General features: G+C 45.8%; 1 protein-coding gene across 11 annotated transcripts in view; it reads left to right on the top strand.

The window, feature by feature from the left end:
• The window catches only part of LOC122711824 (uncharacterized protein CG43867), a 90,917-nt gene that overhangs the window by 68,269 nt on the left and 5,756 nt on the right, over positions 1-16,892 (top strand). For all 11 annotated transcript variants that reach the window (XM_043930911.1, XM_043930909.1, XM_043930908.1 and 8 more), the window contains 8 exons: positions 7,879-7,941; positions 14,191-14,358; positions 14,644-14,829; positions 14,967-15,169; positions 15,672-15,903; positions 16,013-16,187; positions 16,270-16,506; positions 16,589-16,880. In XM_043930911.1, the coding sequence (XP_043786846.1) occupies positions 7,879-7,941; positions 14,191-14,358; positions 14,644-14,829; positions 14,967-15,169; positions 15,672-15,903; positions 16,013-16,187; positions 16,270-16,506; positions 16,589-16,880 (1,556 nt within the window). The remainder of the gene's footprint in view (positions 1-7,878; positions 7,942-14,190; positions 14,359-14,643; positions 14,830-14,966; positions 15,170-15,671; positions 15,904-16,012; positions 16,188-16,269; positions 16,507-16,588; positions 16,881-16,892) is intronic.

Below are 16,892 nucleotides of genomic sequence, written 5' to 3'. Positions count from 1 at the left end.
AAAAAAAAAGACGAGGTTGTTGGCGCGTATCTTTATCTCGTATACGAACGTTAAAAGTTTGAATAATTTATTTTTTAAGGGAATCTAACGATGCGGAAGAATCGGAAATGGGGAAAAAAAAAAAAAGAGGTAAAAAAAGAGAAGAATCGTAAACAGCGGCGCATAGTTTAAAGACATCGGAAGGATCGGAAGATGAAAGAGTGGGATCGAAATGTTGGATCGAACGTTATCAGGCGCGTGGAAAATGCGATGCGTGCTCTTGAAAAATTCATGACCCCGTGTTGTACACGAGGCGAGCAAAAGGCCGCCTCTTAGTCGTGCGACAGGCGCAAACAAAATGCGCCCACTCCGGCTTTTCAATATGCAAAATAAATCGATCTGACCGCACTGCCGGCGATAAATAAAGCAAATATAATGCATTTTCCATTGGCCGATTTTCGCCGCCTGACCGTCGCGAAAAATCGAGTTGATCGCCCTGCAAATTAACCGGCGCCCGGAACAAGCTTTCAATACCGTGAAATGAAAATTAAATTTCTCGGATATTGCGAAATGAAAAAAAAAAAAAACGACGCGCCTACGGCCTCCTCCTATTTTTACGTACTCTGGCAATAAGGGTAGCGGAGGAGGGGAAGGACAAAAAAAACGAGGGACAAAATTACATTGTTCCGCGTGTAAAGGCTTTTGTAAAGTTTAAAAAAAAAAAAAAAAAAAAGGGAGGAAATTGTTTGCCGACCTGGCGGTTAAAAAATTGGCCGGTCGATGATTGGACGTGTCCGGATATCGTTTAAAGCGATAAAAAATGTATGGGGAGGGGAGGAGAGGTGGGAGGAGTTGAATTTAAATTTTCAAATTTAAAATTCAAATAAACGGGGGAGGGACGAGGGAAAAACGTCCAGGGGAAGGGAGTAGTATCGTTATCGATATCGAAACACATCTTCTCCTCGCAGCTTTTTTTCTTTTTTTTTTACCTCCTTCGCGATAGTAAAATCCGCTCGTTTCCTTTTCGAAGCAACTTCTTCGTCTCTTTCTTCTTCTTCTTCTTCTTCTTCTTCTCCTCAGGTGCGAGAGAAAAGGTGCTCGTCGAGGCGGATCGAACTCCACGGCGAGAAATCCACGCGGGTATCGGATCGAATCGTCGCGCCCTGCTCCTGCTCCTCCACTGCTCGAGATTCGATTGTCCCGTGGCGAGGCTTTATTATAGCCGTCATCGCCGTTCTCGCGATCGTTAGCGCGATCGTCGCGTTATTGTTATTGCATCGCGTGGCCAGGCCACGAGTTGCGCTCATTTTCCCGCCTCTCAACGGCCTACGTGCCCAATTCCCATCGCAATCCCGCCCTCCCTCCGACCCCCCTACCCCGCAATTATTCTCCTCCTGTATTTTTTACACGCTATCAAATTTTCCGCCGTTTCCACCCCATTTCGCGATATTGCAAATCCGTGCATGTTTAACACAAGCTCGAATTTTTTCTCTTCAATTTTTTTTTTTTTTCACACGATCTCAGAAAATTTCCAATCCCCGAACGCGAACAAATATTCCCATTGATTTCCACGATTCGAAGGGGAGATCAGAAGTGCATATTTAATTGTAAACGACAGAGCAACGTCGGTTGATAATAATCACTGGAAGCGTTAAACGATCGAGCTATTATCGCGTTCTCGTTTTCCGTCACATCCCGATCCCCGATTTCGAATTCTAATCGGATGAAAGCGGGGATATTGGGACGCGACTATCCGCTTCGTTCCCAATTAAAGCGTGACACGTGACGTTTCCCTAGGAATAGGGCCGGGGCGGGATCGAAATTCCAACCGGCACGCGTCGAATCGCGGCGTTTCACGCGGCCCGTCGAGCGTGAAAAAGGTGAAACGGATCGTTGATCGCGATCCGCTCGTTAGTAGCTTCCATTGTAATTGATTGATCCGCTAATAGAAGCGCTAATATCATCGCGGCCTTCCACTCCTTCCGCATTGTCCACGGTTATAACGAAATTTGCATGGTCGGAAATTAATTCGGCCCGTCCTACGCGCGGAAAATCCAGTTATCGATTTTAACTGGGGGATGCCTCTCCGTGTCCCGTTTCGCGCCCTCCGAACAACACCTCTTGCGAGGATATGCTCCCCGATACGCTCGAAATCAGGATATACGTATTTCCAGAGAGAGAGAGAGAGAGAGAGAAATCTCGACTATCTTTCGACGGCCTATTTTTACGAATCCCACGCTCCAGCGGGAAAAATTCAGACGCCCCGCTTTGAATAAATAACGCGTCCCAGAAAGGATTCTGGCCCGGCTCTCCTCGGGAATTTCGCTTCGTTCCTCCCGATCTCGAATCTCATCGAATCTCGAGATTTTTATGGGACGCGCGAGATTAATCTCTCCTCTCCTCTCCTCCTCTTCCTTTTCGCGAAGAAAGGAACGAGTGGAGGCGATATTTCTTGACGAAAAGGCGAGTGAAGAAAAACGGGTGTCCAGGAGAAAAGGGTGAATTCGTTCCCCGCAAGGGTGGTTTGTACCTTGTCGTTTCTTAAACGGGCAATTAATACGAAGAGGTGGGATAGGGAGGGGTCGAGGGAGTAGTAACGGTTTCAACCGCGATAATTTCAAAGACGAGGTAGATTTCAACTGCGATAACGGGGACGAGAAGGAACGGGATGAAACCTCGTTGGAGGTGAAAGGTAAGGTACAACAGGTAGCATTCCTCTTAAAGACACTTTTTTTTTTTTTTTTTTTCTACAAGCTTCAATGAAAGACGAATGGAACAAAAGACTCCTCGGTACTTTTCGCTTTCCTTGCATAAAAATTTTCTTCTTTCTTTTTTTTTTTTTTTTTGTTTTACCAGAATATAAGTTACGCTTCTTCCCTCTCCTGGACGTGTAGGAGGAAAATCTGGTCGGGAAAGAAGATTAAAACAATTTTCCGCCGCTACGAACTTGGCGCCTCGTTGAAAACCAAGTGCAAGTTGAGATTGGAAGTTGAATTAGATTTAACTTGGAAAGTCCAGCCTGTGGCAAAGTCAACGCGCGGGAAAATGGCTGGAAGTGACAATTTCCTCGTTTCGGTCACGATCCACCGTTGTTGAAACTAGTTTCCCTCCTCCTGTTTCCTTAATCCCCGCCTTTTCTTCGAGCCTCTTCCTGTCGCTCTAACCGGAATATCCTGTTCGGAACACGCACGTGGGATCTTGGGCGCGAAGCGAGAAGACCGCTTCGAAAGATAAAAGATTACCCTTCCCTCTATTGGTTATCAAACACAGCGTTTCTTTGCTATCTCTTATAATTACGTTTCAAAGGCGAGAGGAACACGCGTACCACTCTGTAACCACTCTGTAACCACCATCCTATTTAATATTATTAATACTCGTCTCTCGTCCTTGCGTAGCGTCTCCTTACGTTCCTCCAATTATCTCCCGGTTCAATCCCCTCCCCTCCTCTCGTAACAAAGAATAAATCACGAGGCGATCCACTCCGTTATCGATTGGCCGTCGTTCATTTATCGACGCGTGCTCTTCTCAAATAATATTATATCCGTACATATATATATATATATATATGCGAGCTGTGTATCATATCGCTTTGTATCGTAAATCGATGACGTTAATTAATAGGGACGAGATGGAAATTGATAACGCGCGGTGAACGTGACGAATCTGGGTCAACGGTGCCTGCCGCTGTCCACCTGCGGACCGTAATTTTCTTCTGGCTGAGGCGAGGGGCGCGCCGACCGTGCCGCTCTACCCTTTTCCGCTCGAAATAATTAATATACAAGGCACGGGAGAGCGATCCGTGGGGATCTCGGTCGAAGGAAAGCTTTTTCTCTCTCTCTTCGAGGGAGGCCGACCGAGCCTCCATGAAGTGCTAATGCGCTTCCGTAAAGACCTGCACGCTGTGCTCGGCCCTCTTCATAAAAAATGAAAGCGTTCGCCAGCTTTTCCACCCGCTCCCTCTAGCCAGCTCGCGATTTTAACCGGAAGGGAAACGTTGAGAAGATCTGTCGGATATAATTTAGAGCGTTTGTATACGTAAAATACGCGACTACGAAAGTGTAGCTACGAAAGTAGCTTGGAAAAAGAAGAAGAAGAGGAAATATTTTAGGAAAAATGAAAAATTCCACGTTGGATTGATTTCGTTGTTTCATTGATCGGGGAAGCGTTTCGAAGAAATTCTCTTGGATTGGACGTGATCGTTATCCATATATGAGGAACAAAGCGTGAATTCGCGTGACGATTTTTCAAAGAGGGAGGGTGACAGCGCCGTGTAGTATCGTATACTCCCTCGCGTTCTTTTTCGTTCACGCGACACCATCGGCCCGCCATAAATTCGCCGGGGGCACAAAGAGAAACGAAACCCAAGAAGCCGCGCACCGTGCTTTATGTCTCGCATCACGCGACCCACCGATAACATTAACGAACCAATCTCGCCGCCTTTCCCCACCCTTTTTCCACCCTCTTTTGAAAACGACGGGGGACGAAACTTATCGTTTCTTTCTTTCTTTCTTTCTTTCTTTTTTTCTCGGCTATTCTTTTGCCTTTACACTACGCTGTTCATTCGTTCGTTCGTTCTAATCTTCTTCTTTGGCCCACTTTTCCTCGTCCCGGATGACGTTGGCTCGTCCTCTTAACAACGTTCCTCGAGCTTATAACGAAATCATCATCATCGTCTGTCTCGACGTTTCGTCGATGGAATTTAAAAGTCACTTCTCTTCGAGGTAAATAGTTTTGTTCCTCGAAGGATAATCGAGAGCTCGCCAGACGCGGTCAACTTTCATTCGCAAACGTCTAAGTGTATTTGGTTAAACGATCCGTCGTTTTAGAGAATTCTAAGAGACTCGTTCGTTTCCTCGAACTGTAACGAGTTGAAAAAAAAAAGAAAAGAATAAAGTGAAGCTTGTTAAATTGCTGCTCACAGGTTCTATCAATTCGCGGTGAATCTTCTTTGTATTTCCACTCGAGGTATCCAGTGCTCGAGAGGGATTCGATTTGAATTCCAACGATACCGCGACGCACTCGACATCGAATACCACTCCGCGCAGACGTTTTCATTTGACCGTTCAGTCTGCTTCTTCTTTCTTCCTTTCTTTCTTTCCCTTCTTTCATTCTTCCTTACCAACTGTCACCTGTTTCAACCGAGATGACTCCAAGTACGCACGAATTCCCATAACGAATGCGTTCTCTCTCGATGACGACTCATGCCCGTACATCTTACTTTTACTCTACTACTCTTGAAAGAATTCTTCGATTCGAAAGAATTTACAAGGTACAGCTTCAAGAAATTTAAGAGAAATTTCTCGTTAGCTTTCGAACAACGATCCCAACGAATCGTTTGATCTCGTAGATCATTTTAGGGGTCACTCGTTGAAAGATCGAGGAGGAAAATTTTCGTTCGTTCGTTCGTTCCTCCTTCGAGGAAAGAAGAAAGAAACATGGGCGAAACACGAGAGGCCACGATTTTCATAAGCCGTTATTGCCGAATCGGAGCGAGTCGAGGGAGAAAAGAGGGAGAGCTTAAGCGTTGACGACAGTTTGAGAGATTCCCCGAGCATCCCGTTTGCGGCTAATGTACCCTTCCTTCTATCCCTCCGTCGTAGACGTCCTTTCTTCTCGAGTCGAGCCGCGACTTTAACGCCAGAGGAAATCCGCGCCTATCCCTCCCCCTCTTTTTTCCAGGAATCCCCCTTTTCTACGTGTCTCGATACCGTACCACTTCCTTTCTTTCCTTCTTTCCCTCCTTTCATACCTCTCTCGACTTTCTCCCTCTCTCTCTCTCTCTCTCTCTCTCTATCCTTCCCTCTCAACGCCAGATGCCACTAACCGTGCACCCTCCTGATGAGATCCTCTCGGCTGCCTGCTTCGGCTTTCTTTCCCCGAGCCCGTCGTCGAGCCCGTCCTCGCGACTCAATTCTCACGCACGACCAAGACCAGAAGGCCCGCGATCGAACGTCTCGTTCGACGCCCTTTGCCCTCGCCCTGCTCCCCGCCACCCCCGTATTTGCGGTTGTATTTGCGTCGTCGACCCAACGCGTCGCTCTCCCTCCTTCATCACCGATGATTGGCAAGCCTGCTGGCAGCGCTTATCTATCGGTGGAAAACTCGCTTCGTGTAATTGGAGGACTTTGCCTATTCCCTCTCTCTCTCCCTTTCTCTCTATCTTTTGCCACAGTACTAGTGCATTGCCACTGTACAACCCCCGCTTTTCGTTTGCTATAAATGCGCAACTGGGCACCTATTATTTACCGATCAACCGTGATACATCGGTACACTCGTTAACACTCGCCCGTACTCTCCACTCTGCCCGTATATATACATCGCCGACGCGTGCACTAAAGTATGCACCGCGTTTCGAACGGCCCTCGCCACCAGACGGTTTCGCACGTTTCACCCGTGTCAATTGTCGAGCGACGATGAATCGTTCTCTCGTTAACCGTAGGTAGTAGGCGGGTTATTTGATCGGCGGCTGGCCCTTGTTGTGTAAACGCACGCGCGCGGTTCCGTGGACGCGAGATAAATTTGGGGGAGCGGAGGGGGAGGGGAGGGAGAAATTTTGGAGCGCGTATAACGGGATAATAAGTTTCGTTTCGCGGCACGCGCGTCGCGGAAACGACGCAGGCGTCGCCGTGGCCGGCCCGGCCGCGGTGATTAATTAAAACGGAGGTTAATATACGGGTCGAGGCGCGGGTTTAAAGAGCAATTCATAGTGTCCCGGGGGTCAACCGCGGGAGATACTTTTTAGCCGGTTTTCAACGGTGGAAAGAGCGAACGGGCGCGGGGAGTCCGATTCTCCGCCTCGGTTTAATGGCCCGCCCTGCTAATTCCGGGGAGACTTAAATCACGGCCGCGTATCGAATGAATTGCCCATTATTTTTGCGAACAGTTGCCGCGGAGAGAAAACAGACCTCCCCGCACGACTCTTCTGGGACACCGGCCGAGGAGATCGAGTTTTTCGCTAGCTTTCGTCCGTTTAATGGAACTTGACCCTTTGGCACGCCTGTTTCGCTCGGTCGAACCAGCAACTCAGACCCGCGCATTCGGTGCGTTCGTAAGATTACCATAAGATAATTACTCATAAGATAAGATTACACCTCATAAGATTATACGTGAAGGGCTTAGGAACCTATTTATGAAGCGATATTCTAAAAGAATCAAAAAATAAATAAATATTATCGCCGTTCAAGTTGCCGCAACAATTCGAATGCTGACTCGATGGATCGTGGAACGCTCGAGGTGTTAGCGTTTTAATTTTGATTCGTTTAATTTAGATTTAAATTTAGATTCGAGTATAATTTGGTATCGTTTAGTGGAAGAATCAATCGCCGGAGGAGGAAACGTCGGTTTACCGTTGAAGATTGGTAGACCACGGGAATATGTCCACGTCGTGGCGGAGGAGCGGCGCTCGTATCAATCTTTGACGGATCAAGCAAGTTTCGTGGTACCGCTTAAGTCCATGGTATCCATTAAACTCTCGTCAGCCAGGCATCCAGCCATCGGGCTATGGACTTGAGCAACTTTGATGGAAGTTTTCCCGCTGGAAGGAAAATTAGATGACGGCGAGATACCGTCGTGGAAATCTCTCTCTTCCCTTTCGCTTCTCGATATCTCGTCGGATTATGAATATTTCATTTTTTTCTCCCCCGTAGACGCGTCTACTGCGCTCTTTTCATACCCAAAATCCAACATTTACGCCGAAATAGATGCGGAGCGTACACGAATCGGGACGATTCGAGATTTGGAAGATCGTCGTTTCGATCGAATTTTTGCGAAAGAAAAATTGAGTTGAAAAGAAAAATATTGTTCTCGACAAGTTAAAATTTAAATTAAGAGAAAATTTATTTTCCATCTAAAAGAAGAAAGAAAATGTTAGCTGATCTTTCTCTTCTTTTTTTTTTCCAGCTCTCGGAACTCGAGCAGCGAGTGTTGGAAGCGGAGGGTCGAGCCGACGAGGCGGAGGACAAGGTGAGAATAAATTACAATCGTGGAGAGATCCCTCCTCCAGTTTTTCTTTAAGAGATACAACAACCGATCGTGCCTCTCGATTCTCGACTCGTTAACGTTTCCTTGAGCTCGTAAATAGCAATTCAGGTCGATGAGAGAAATCGAAACGCTAGGAAATCGGTTCTGCCTGTCTGCTTCGATGTCGTTGTTCACGAGCGCCCGATCGATTCCATGTGTAAATGATCACGCCTGATGGCTATTAACGGGACGCTGGTGTCGCTCGGTTAACGCTCGGCCAACCAGCTCCAAGATACCAAGGATAAATAATTAATTTAGCGAGTGATAACGACGTCTTTCTAGCGAGACCTTCCTTCCTTTCCCTTCGAAATGACTCGTCCCGGCCGCTCTCTATATATATATATATCGGGTGTTGCGTTGTAAATTGCGTCGTTGGAAATTGTTCGAAGAATTCGTTTAAAAATAATTTCGCACTTTCTTCATCGCAACGAAATTGCACGAAAGATCAATTCGTTTGATCGATCGAGAGAAATGGTGTATATAATGGAAACAGCAGTGCGGATATGTGGATACCTTTGACATTTTTAAAACCTTGCCCCCCGAATCTTTGCCCCGGGAAATTTCTATTTTGCGAGACGTGAAATTCAGTGAACCAGGTTAATTAGAAGTTCGTGCATAAGTTGCGAAGTAGAATATCCATATTCCGGTAGAATTAACGTCGAGCCCGGGCTCTTACTACTTGATCCTCCATCTATCAGCGTGGACGAAAAATTAAATCTTTCCTCCCTTGGGGGGATTTATTTAAAAGGGCGCGTCTCCTCTCTAACGTTTTTAGAAAGAAAGATTTAGCGATTGTTTTTAAACTTCGTGTTTAAACTTCGCAATGAATTTAAAAAAATGAATTTAAAAACGAAGAGTCGAGAAAAGTTGGAAAATTTTCCAAAAATATCATCGATACTGCGTTACCGACCAGGGAATTCTCTATTCGGAGGGTGAAAAACCAGGCCAAGCTGATCTATCGTCTCCACCGAGTTCCTCATCGATTTTCTCCCTCGACCTTGCACCCCCATCGCTTGCCCTTTACCGACGGATACCGGAATTTCGCATACGCGATGCGACCCTGACTTTGTACCAACAGTAGGCAATTTCTCTTTCGTCACTTCGCCGTCTTTCTTTTTTTTACACGCGCTGCTCGATCGAACGAGTCCATTCCCATCGAACCCCGTATAACCACCTTCTTTCCTTTCGATCAACGTTAATTCCTCTCTTGAGTTCTCGGGGGGGAACGATTCGAAACGTTATCCACAGAGCGTGCAACCTTGCCCTAGTTTTCTCTCTTAATATTCGCCACTCTTCGAACCGATCTCAAATCTCAAATTCGTTAAATTTCCCTCCTCGAACGATTCTTCCTTTCCTCAATTTCCAAAGCGTATACGCGAATTTATATATTCGGGGAAGGGGAGGGGGAGAAGAAGTTTCAAGTTTACTCTCGGGTAAATAATAAAGAAAACGGGTGAAAAAGTGAAAGTTCGGTCGGTACACCGGAAGATCCGGGTGTCAGGGCGCATGTTACGTCGCATTGATTTTTGCTGGTTCTGGTGGCGCGAGAAAGACGCGAGGAGGGGTGCCACGGGGACGGGAGAAAGACGACCAGCTGGGACCGGTGATGGACAAACGAGGAGGGAGCATGAAGAGGCGAGGAGAGCAAAGAGAAAGAGAGAAAGAGAAAGAGGAGGCGACAATATGGCCGTACGACCGGCCGGCAACACGGTCGTTTTGTTATGACCTCGAAATTCGGAGGGAAAAATTCGGGCGTTGTGTGGTGATCCACGTGCATACCGCCGACAGATATCTCGCGATCGTCGTTGCTTCTCTCGATCCTTGCTGGTGGCACCCCTCGATCGCGACGGGGAGGAGGATCGCGGCCGGGGCAGCGGCGTTGACCAACCACCGCGTTCACGAGAATTATGGAGCCCGGCAGGTGACACCGATGAAAGGTAAACCTGTCACGACACGCTGTGTCCACGCTATATACTTATATACCCCCTCATCGATTTCGTTTTAGTTTTTGGTAGTTAGCGCCTTCGAGGCAACGATTGACGTCGATACACTTGTACACTTGTCGCGTGCACTGTCCTTCGTCGTTCTTTTCGTTTCGTTTCATTCGAGCCGATTTTCTCGTTTTTCTCTCCTAAAATCATATATACGTATATACGTTTAATACGTGTCGTTCATCGTAAGTGAGAATTCTTAACTTGGAACACTGGTGTGTCCGTCGATCGGCGTGTAAAGTAATTTTCCTTTAACGGTACAAGGGAGGATGATAAAGATAAATGGTCTATCTAAGGGCGGAGCAAAATCGACGACGACTGTTCGATTCTTGGAATCGAAAGTTTAACGAGAAGGGTCGCACGGGTGTTTGTGCTTGAATCAGGATTGAATCGAAACGAGATCGAGGCAAGTGTGAGTGGACACAAAGTGTCGCAAGGGAAGAGACAAGAGACGAAGAGGGGCTTGGAGGAAGCGGGTCGACTTAACGACCCGCTTTGACGGGACGTGTCGCGTATAGAATTGGCTTAACGCCAATTCATGAGTAATCCTCGTTTCCCGTGAGCACCCGCGCACCAAACAAAATAAAGGTACGCGCACCCGTACCCCTTTCTTTCTTCCCCGCGCACAGTTCCTTTAAATATTTCAAAGCGTTTGTGGCGCCGGACCCGTTCCAATCTTGCTGTTTCTTCTCCCCCTTCGATCTCCTCCAGCTTGCCCTTCAACGGTGTTCTTTTGACCCATCGCGGACGTAACTTTCTCCGTCTTGCGATTCGCATCGTTTAACCCTTCCACTTTGTTCTTACATTTTTTTTCTATTATAATCTTAGAAAATAAAAAAAATACGCTTTCGAGAATTATTTTTCGTGCGTTTGAGAACGAAAATTGTTTCGTAGTGAAAATAGAAGAACTTGAGAAGAGTTCGGCAGAATTTCACTTTCAATTAAAATCGAAGATAATTGTAAAGTTTATCATTCGAGTATCTTTCAAATATTTTTTTTCGACGCGTCACGAAATTTTCATTTGGCTTTACTCCGAAAATTCTTCAATCTTCTCCGTCATTCACAATTCCTCATTAACGTGGAAATGCGCTCGTTACAATGTCGAGCCCTTCAGTCTCGACTGCATATTTCTCACGCGTTCGTCGGTCGTTGATCCATTTAAGCCAACCGCGGTCGTCTGTTCCCTTTTTTTTTTCTTTTTTTTCTCTCTCTCTCTTTCTGTCGTCTCCCTCGAACGAACGCAGCTGAATGAATGTTTTTGCGTGTATACGTGCACGTTGCACGGGTTGCTTTTGGCGGGAAGCCAGCCATAATTCGACGATGCACCCGTGAGAGGTGATACCGCTTTGTCGCGTGTACGCGCACGTGCGCCGAACCATCGTGAAAAGATAAGGGGACCAGCCTCTCCAATGGAACCCTTCTGTTCCCCACGATCTCAAGCGCGTCCCCTTCGTGAAAAAAAAAGAAAAAAGAAAAAACAAAGTGGCCTTTCTGGCCATTGAACCGTACTCCAAGATATCCTCCAGAGAAAACGCTCGGGATTCAGAGTTTCGTTAGATGCATCTAATATGAAATTTGATATTCCCTCGAACATTTCGATCCGATATCAATAGAATATTATCGTGATCCAGGAGGAAGTTTCACAAAAAAAAAAAGAAGAACGTGAGAATAATTGAATGGCGGAAAGGAGATGTATGAGATCGGCGCATGAGATTCTAGTTATTTCTAGGCGTTTCGCTTTCAAGCGGCGAAACGAATCGATAAATCTTTCGGATAGAGTTCGAACGTGTTCAAGAAATCGTTCGAATCGATCGAATGACGAACTCAGTGTACCCGGTCGTTGTTTCTGAATTACACAGAACTCCAGCCTTCCAAGTTTATCTCCCTCCTTCCGAAAGTCTTTCGAAAATCACCGAGCGTCGAAAAAGACACGGTCGAATTTCACATTTAATCCATTTAATTTGTCGAATTCCTGATATATTCCCAACTGCACACTTTTCGTCCACGTTCATCCCTTCAAAATTAGAAGAAAAATTCTTCGATCCCTTGGATCAATCAAATAATTTTACAATATCTCAATAGAATATCTCTCTCCATCCCGAGTGTAATTAACTTTCATCTCGGTTTGAAGAAGAAAAAAAATTCCACGATCCCTTTTTTTCTTCCCTTCACGTTCGTTCGTGTTCGCGATTCTGTTGGATCGAATCAACGACGCGAAAAAGTCCGCAGTCGGAAAACTCATCCCTCCCATAGAGCGTAGCAATCGCTAGAAGACTCGTCTCGTGAACGATCGTCCATCGTGTAGAAACGTGTCGCGTGGCGAGGAGGAGCGAGCGCAGGCCTGCGAGATACAAACGTGGAAGCAGATCGATAAATCTGAAGAACGTGGACGTGCAACGTGGCCGCGATCGGATTGTGTCGCGTTTTCGTTAGTTTTCTCCCCGACATGTTGGAGGCTGGTGCGTATCCGGCGGAGGATCCGAAGAGAGGAGGCCGTCTGTCGTCGACTGTCGGCCCGTGACGTTACCCAAGGGTGGCGAGTGTGCACGCACCAGAACCTCCACGAATTCTGTCATTGGCTGTGAGCCAACGTGACTCATCGGGCGCAGGAAAGGCCCGTACAGTTTACGCGCATTAGTTTCGTTCAGTTCGGTTCGATCATCGACAACGCGAGCAAGTAGCGCATCCCTCGAGAAGAGGCTGGCTGCGATTGTGTATCGTAGCCGGGAAGGGAAATCTCGTGGCTGGTCCTGTCCTCGTCCTCGTGTGTGTGGGAGTGTCCTCGAGAATCGTGGGAGAGCCCTCGAGAGGAGAAGAAGGAACAAAGGATTTAAGAAAGGTCGTTGGTCGATTATCTCATCGATCGATTATCATGGCCACTCGTAGCTCGGGTAAGGGGATCATAGTCTTCTTTTAAATAGTTTCTTTATAACAGGGGATAATTAAAATCCGATCGATTTTTTTTGAAAAAGTTTGCGAGGGGAAAGAAAAGTGCGAATAAGTCGATTCATCGTGTACGATTTCGCGTGTGATGGTTTTTAATTGTACGTGAAGCGATACGGCACGTGGGCTAGATGCAATTTACAGTGATACAATATGTGCGTGTGGAGGAGCGAAGAATGCTGAGATATCTGGGAAGATAATTCGATGGAATGACGGTGCTATTAATACTGCTCTGCCAGCGTTGTCTCGGTGTTGTCTCAGCTTTGTTACTCATCGTGCGAAATAGTTGCAACTCTTGCTTCGATCATTATCCTAGTTATCATTATTAAAGATAAGAAAAATTCGTTGTATCTTTTTATTCTATTCTTTTTTTTTTCTTTTTTCTTTTTTTCATTCATTTTCCACGTTTTTGATCTCTTTCAATTTCTTTCAATTAAGATAAAACAGAAGGCAGAATCAAGTCTTGATGAAACCGCGGTTCTTGACTCGGTGAACAAGGACGACAATGAAAACGCGGAGGGTGATCGATATGACTCGCGAAGCACATGCACTCACACGCGGTACAAGGAGGAAAACATTGGGCCAGAGGATTTCTACGTTGGCGTATTGATTTTCTCGATATCGCTCTCCGTCTCTCTCGTTTCACTACCGGTTTACCGGACGTACAGAGTGCAGCGCTTACGTATCCACATTGTGTAAACGTGGATATCGATTTTTGACAGCTGCTGCGAAACGAGCACTGCCATCATCGTGCCAGAAAAGGGGCGCACGAGGTCCACACGCAACTCGCAACACTCGCTCTCTTTCTCTCTCTCTCTCTTTCTCTCTTTCTCTTCTCCCTTTCTCGTTCTCCCACTCTCTCCACTCGCTTTGTCATCGCTGTTTACTCGACGATCTCACGCCACGCGTCTCCGCGACTGCCATGCTTCTTCGATCGTACCGGAAATGTGGTACGCTCGCGTGACGCTTTTCGAGCCGAAACGAAATTCATAGAATCTGTCCAATTTTTCCAGTTGAAAAGTACCCTGTTCCAGAGAAAATTTTATGGATACGGATCGATGCGTGGGTTAGTTTCGAATCGAAAGAGAATATTTGGAGGAAGGGAAGTAGAAACGGAAGTAGAGATTATCGTGAATTAAAAAATGAAATTTAGATAAAACGATCTGTAAAAATGAGATTGGTACAAGATCGTAATATGAATAAATTTGAAATGGATGATCAATTTGTTAAATAATGATTGAATGAATATCTGTTACAGGTACGGATGATGGAGGAGCGGCTAGTGAAGGGTGAATATTGCTTGAGCACATCCGGCGTTGGTTCTCCACCGCATTCGCTGCCGTCGACTTCCGGTACGCAGAATGACAAGATCGAGGATGTCCATTGTGCTTGTATCTCGAAGCTAGAGACACAGGTCGAGGAACAGGTAACGATGAAAACGATTGGAATCGAATGTTTTCTACGAAGAAAAACCACTTGGAATCATTCTCCAAGAGATTGGAAATCCCCTCTCGACCCTCGATAGCGTCATCCCGTTACTTTTCTCTCCGAGAATTCGCCGAGCGGATCTCGTTTCACGCGCTATTTTGCAGAATAAGTGTTCCGATAACGTGTCGCGTTGCGTCACGAGAAATATGATAAAACGATTCACCGTATCAAATCTCGGGCGAGATAAATCGACGATTTACGAACGATAATTATTACTTTGCAGAGGCAGTTGCGGCTTCAAGACGCGAGACAGGTCGAGGCGAAAGCCGCGAGAATAAAAGAATGGGTGACCAATAAGCTGAGGGAATTGGAACAGCAAAACCAGCATCTAAGGGAACAGAATAACAAGTGTAACCAACAGTTGGAGTTACTGAGAAATCACATAACCAACATCGGCCTGAAACCACCTGTAAATTTTTCATTTCTTTTGTATCTTATGTTTTATCGATTTTTCAAATTTTAAAAATCTTTTTCAAGAAAAAAATAATTCCTTTCTTTCGAAAAGATACGTCTCTTTCTCTAAATGAAAAAAAAAATCTATTCTAGGCACCCACGAGAGCGTCTCTGTCCTTGGAAGTAGACCCGACGTTACGCAGACGATCGGAAAGCTTGGAGGGAACACCGCAAGCTATACCGGAAAGCGTGCAGAGCTCTGTAGCGGAACCACAAGCCGGCACCAAGCACCGAAGACACCTATCCGCTTGCGGAACTATACAACGAGGAATTACAACCACCAACATGGACTCAAGGTAGAATCTCGTCGCGACGCTTGCTTCGCGCTTTATACTTATTATATACTTATTATACCTTGATACATATGTACGTATACACCTCGCCGCTTATTCTCGTAATTCTTTCGCTTCTGCTTGCGCGCCGTTTATCGGTTTGTAACGTCGCGTAAATGTGTCTCGATTCTCCTTGGGAGGTCTCACGACGTGATAGCGGCGCCCGACTCTCGAAATTGTGGTACCCTGTAACGTCCTGAGACTTCCTGCGGGGATCTGTCGACCCAGTTTGTCCTCCCGCGTTGCGATTCGAATATTTAAAGCTTTTTTTTCTTCTTCTTCTTCTTTTTATATATATACATATATATAAAAAAAAATATATGGTTGCATTCATTTTTCCTTCTTATTGGCACGTATAGTATATCGTTACGGGCCTATTGCTGATCGGTATATTTCTATCCAAGTGATTTGAATGCGGTTGAATTAGTTCCGTGTTTTATTGCTTGCCGTTCTTTTTCCATTCTAGCTTACTGTCGGAAGAACTCGCTGCGGCGGTAGAAAATTTGGTGATGTTGCCGAATATACCTGGAGTCTCGGAGACGAGCAGAGACAGCGGAAGTTCGGAGGCCATTCACGATTACGCGGAGATTTATACACCGAGTAGAGAAGGGATGAATTGGGCTCAAAGCGCGCAGGGCCCTCGACCGCCTACCCCGCCTTTGCACCGATTTCCTAGTTGGGAGGCAAAGATATATCAAGTAAAGGATCGTTTTATATCCGTATTGCGAAATGAATGAGTTTCGTAAGAAACAAAATTGTTATAATATGTAAGAAAACAGAATTTATATTTTGCAAATTCTATTATAGGTAGCGGATGGTGGGCTTGGCATCGGCCCACCTACGAACGAGGAATCCGCACCTTCCACGATGACCAATACGACCAGCTCGTCGAAACATTCCCAAGCGACAGGACACAACTTGACTGCCCACAATTCTCAAGGCTATTGCGACATTTCAGTTCCAGTCTACGCAACGGTCAAAGGTAAATCTCTATTATCTTTTTCTCGAATAATGTTAATTTTCAAAGATCGAGTTTTTTTTATATATCCTTTTTTGATTTTTAGGACGAGCCAGTCAAATTAGATCCATGCCTTTTGGCGACAGTTCTGACGACAGTTCGGATGGCGAAGAGCATCCTAATCAAACGGAAACCAATACAAGGATCACCAATAGTTCATCGGACAACACAGACTCGTCACTTGGTAGCGGAAGTAGTCCGTCGAAGAGCGTTAAAACTACAAGCAGTCTTAGTCCCGCCAAGAGAAGCTCCAGCGGTTCTCCTAGCAAAAGCGTGAAACGTGGTAAGCATTTCAAATGTTATCCACAATTTTTAAATTTTGCATTTGTGTACATCCGACAATTTGGAGATTATCGTGCTTGTAGACACCTCTCTGGAATCTGGTTTATCGGAAGATTATGCGATACCTCCTGATGCTCTTAGCTCTACCTCCCTTGAATCTAGCATGCCTAGTTTGTTAATGCGAGTCTCTGGTGAGAGTCCAAAACGACAAGAATCGTTGGAAAAGACAGGCCATCTCGCAAAACTCGGTGGTAAATTGAAAACTTGGAGAAAAAGATGGTTCGTGTTGAAGAATGGAGTGCTCACATATTGGAAAAGTCAAAACGATGTAAATCGAAAGCCTCAAGGTCAAATTGTGCTGGATGAAGTGTGCAGGTAATTATTTAA

The sequence above is a fragment of the Apis laboriosa genome, unplaced genomic scaffold (genome assembly GCF_014066325.1).
Source record: "Apis laboriosa isolate Shangri-la unplaced genomic scaffold, ASM1406632v1 scaffold18_cov149, whole genome shotgun sequence".
NCBI lineage: Eukaryota > Metazoa > Arthropoda > Insecta > Hymenoptera > Apidae > Apis > Apis laboriosa.
The sequence above is the reverse complement of the archived record's forward strand: the minus strand, read 5'-3'. Positions and strand labels throughout refer to the sequence as shown.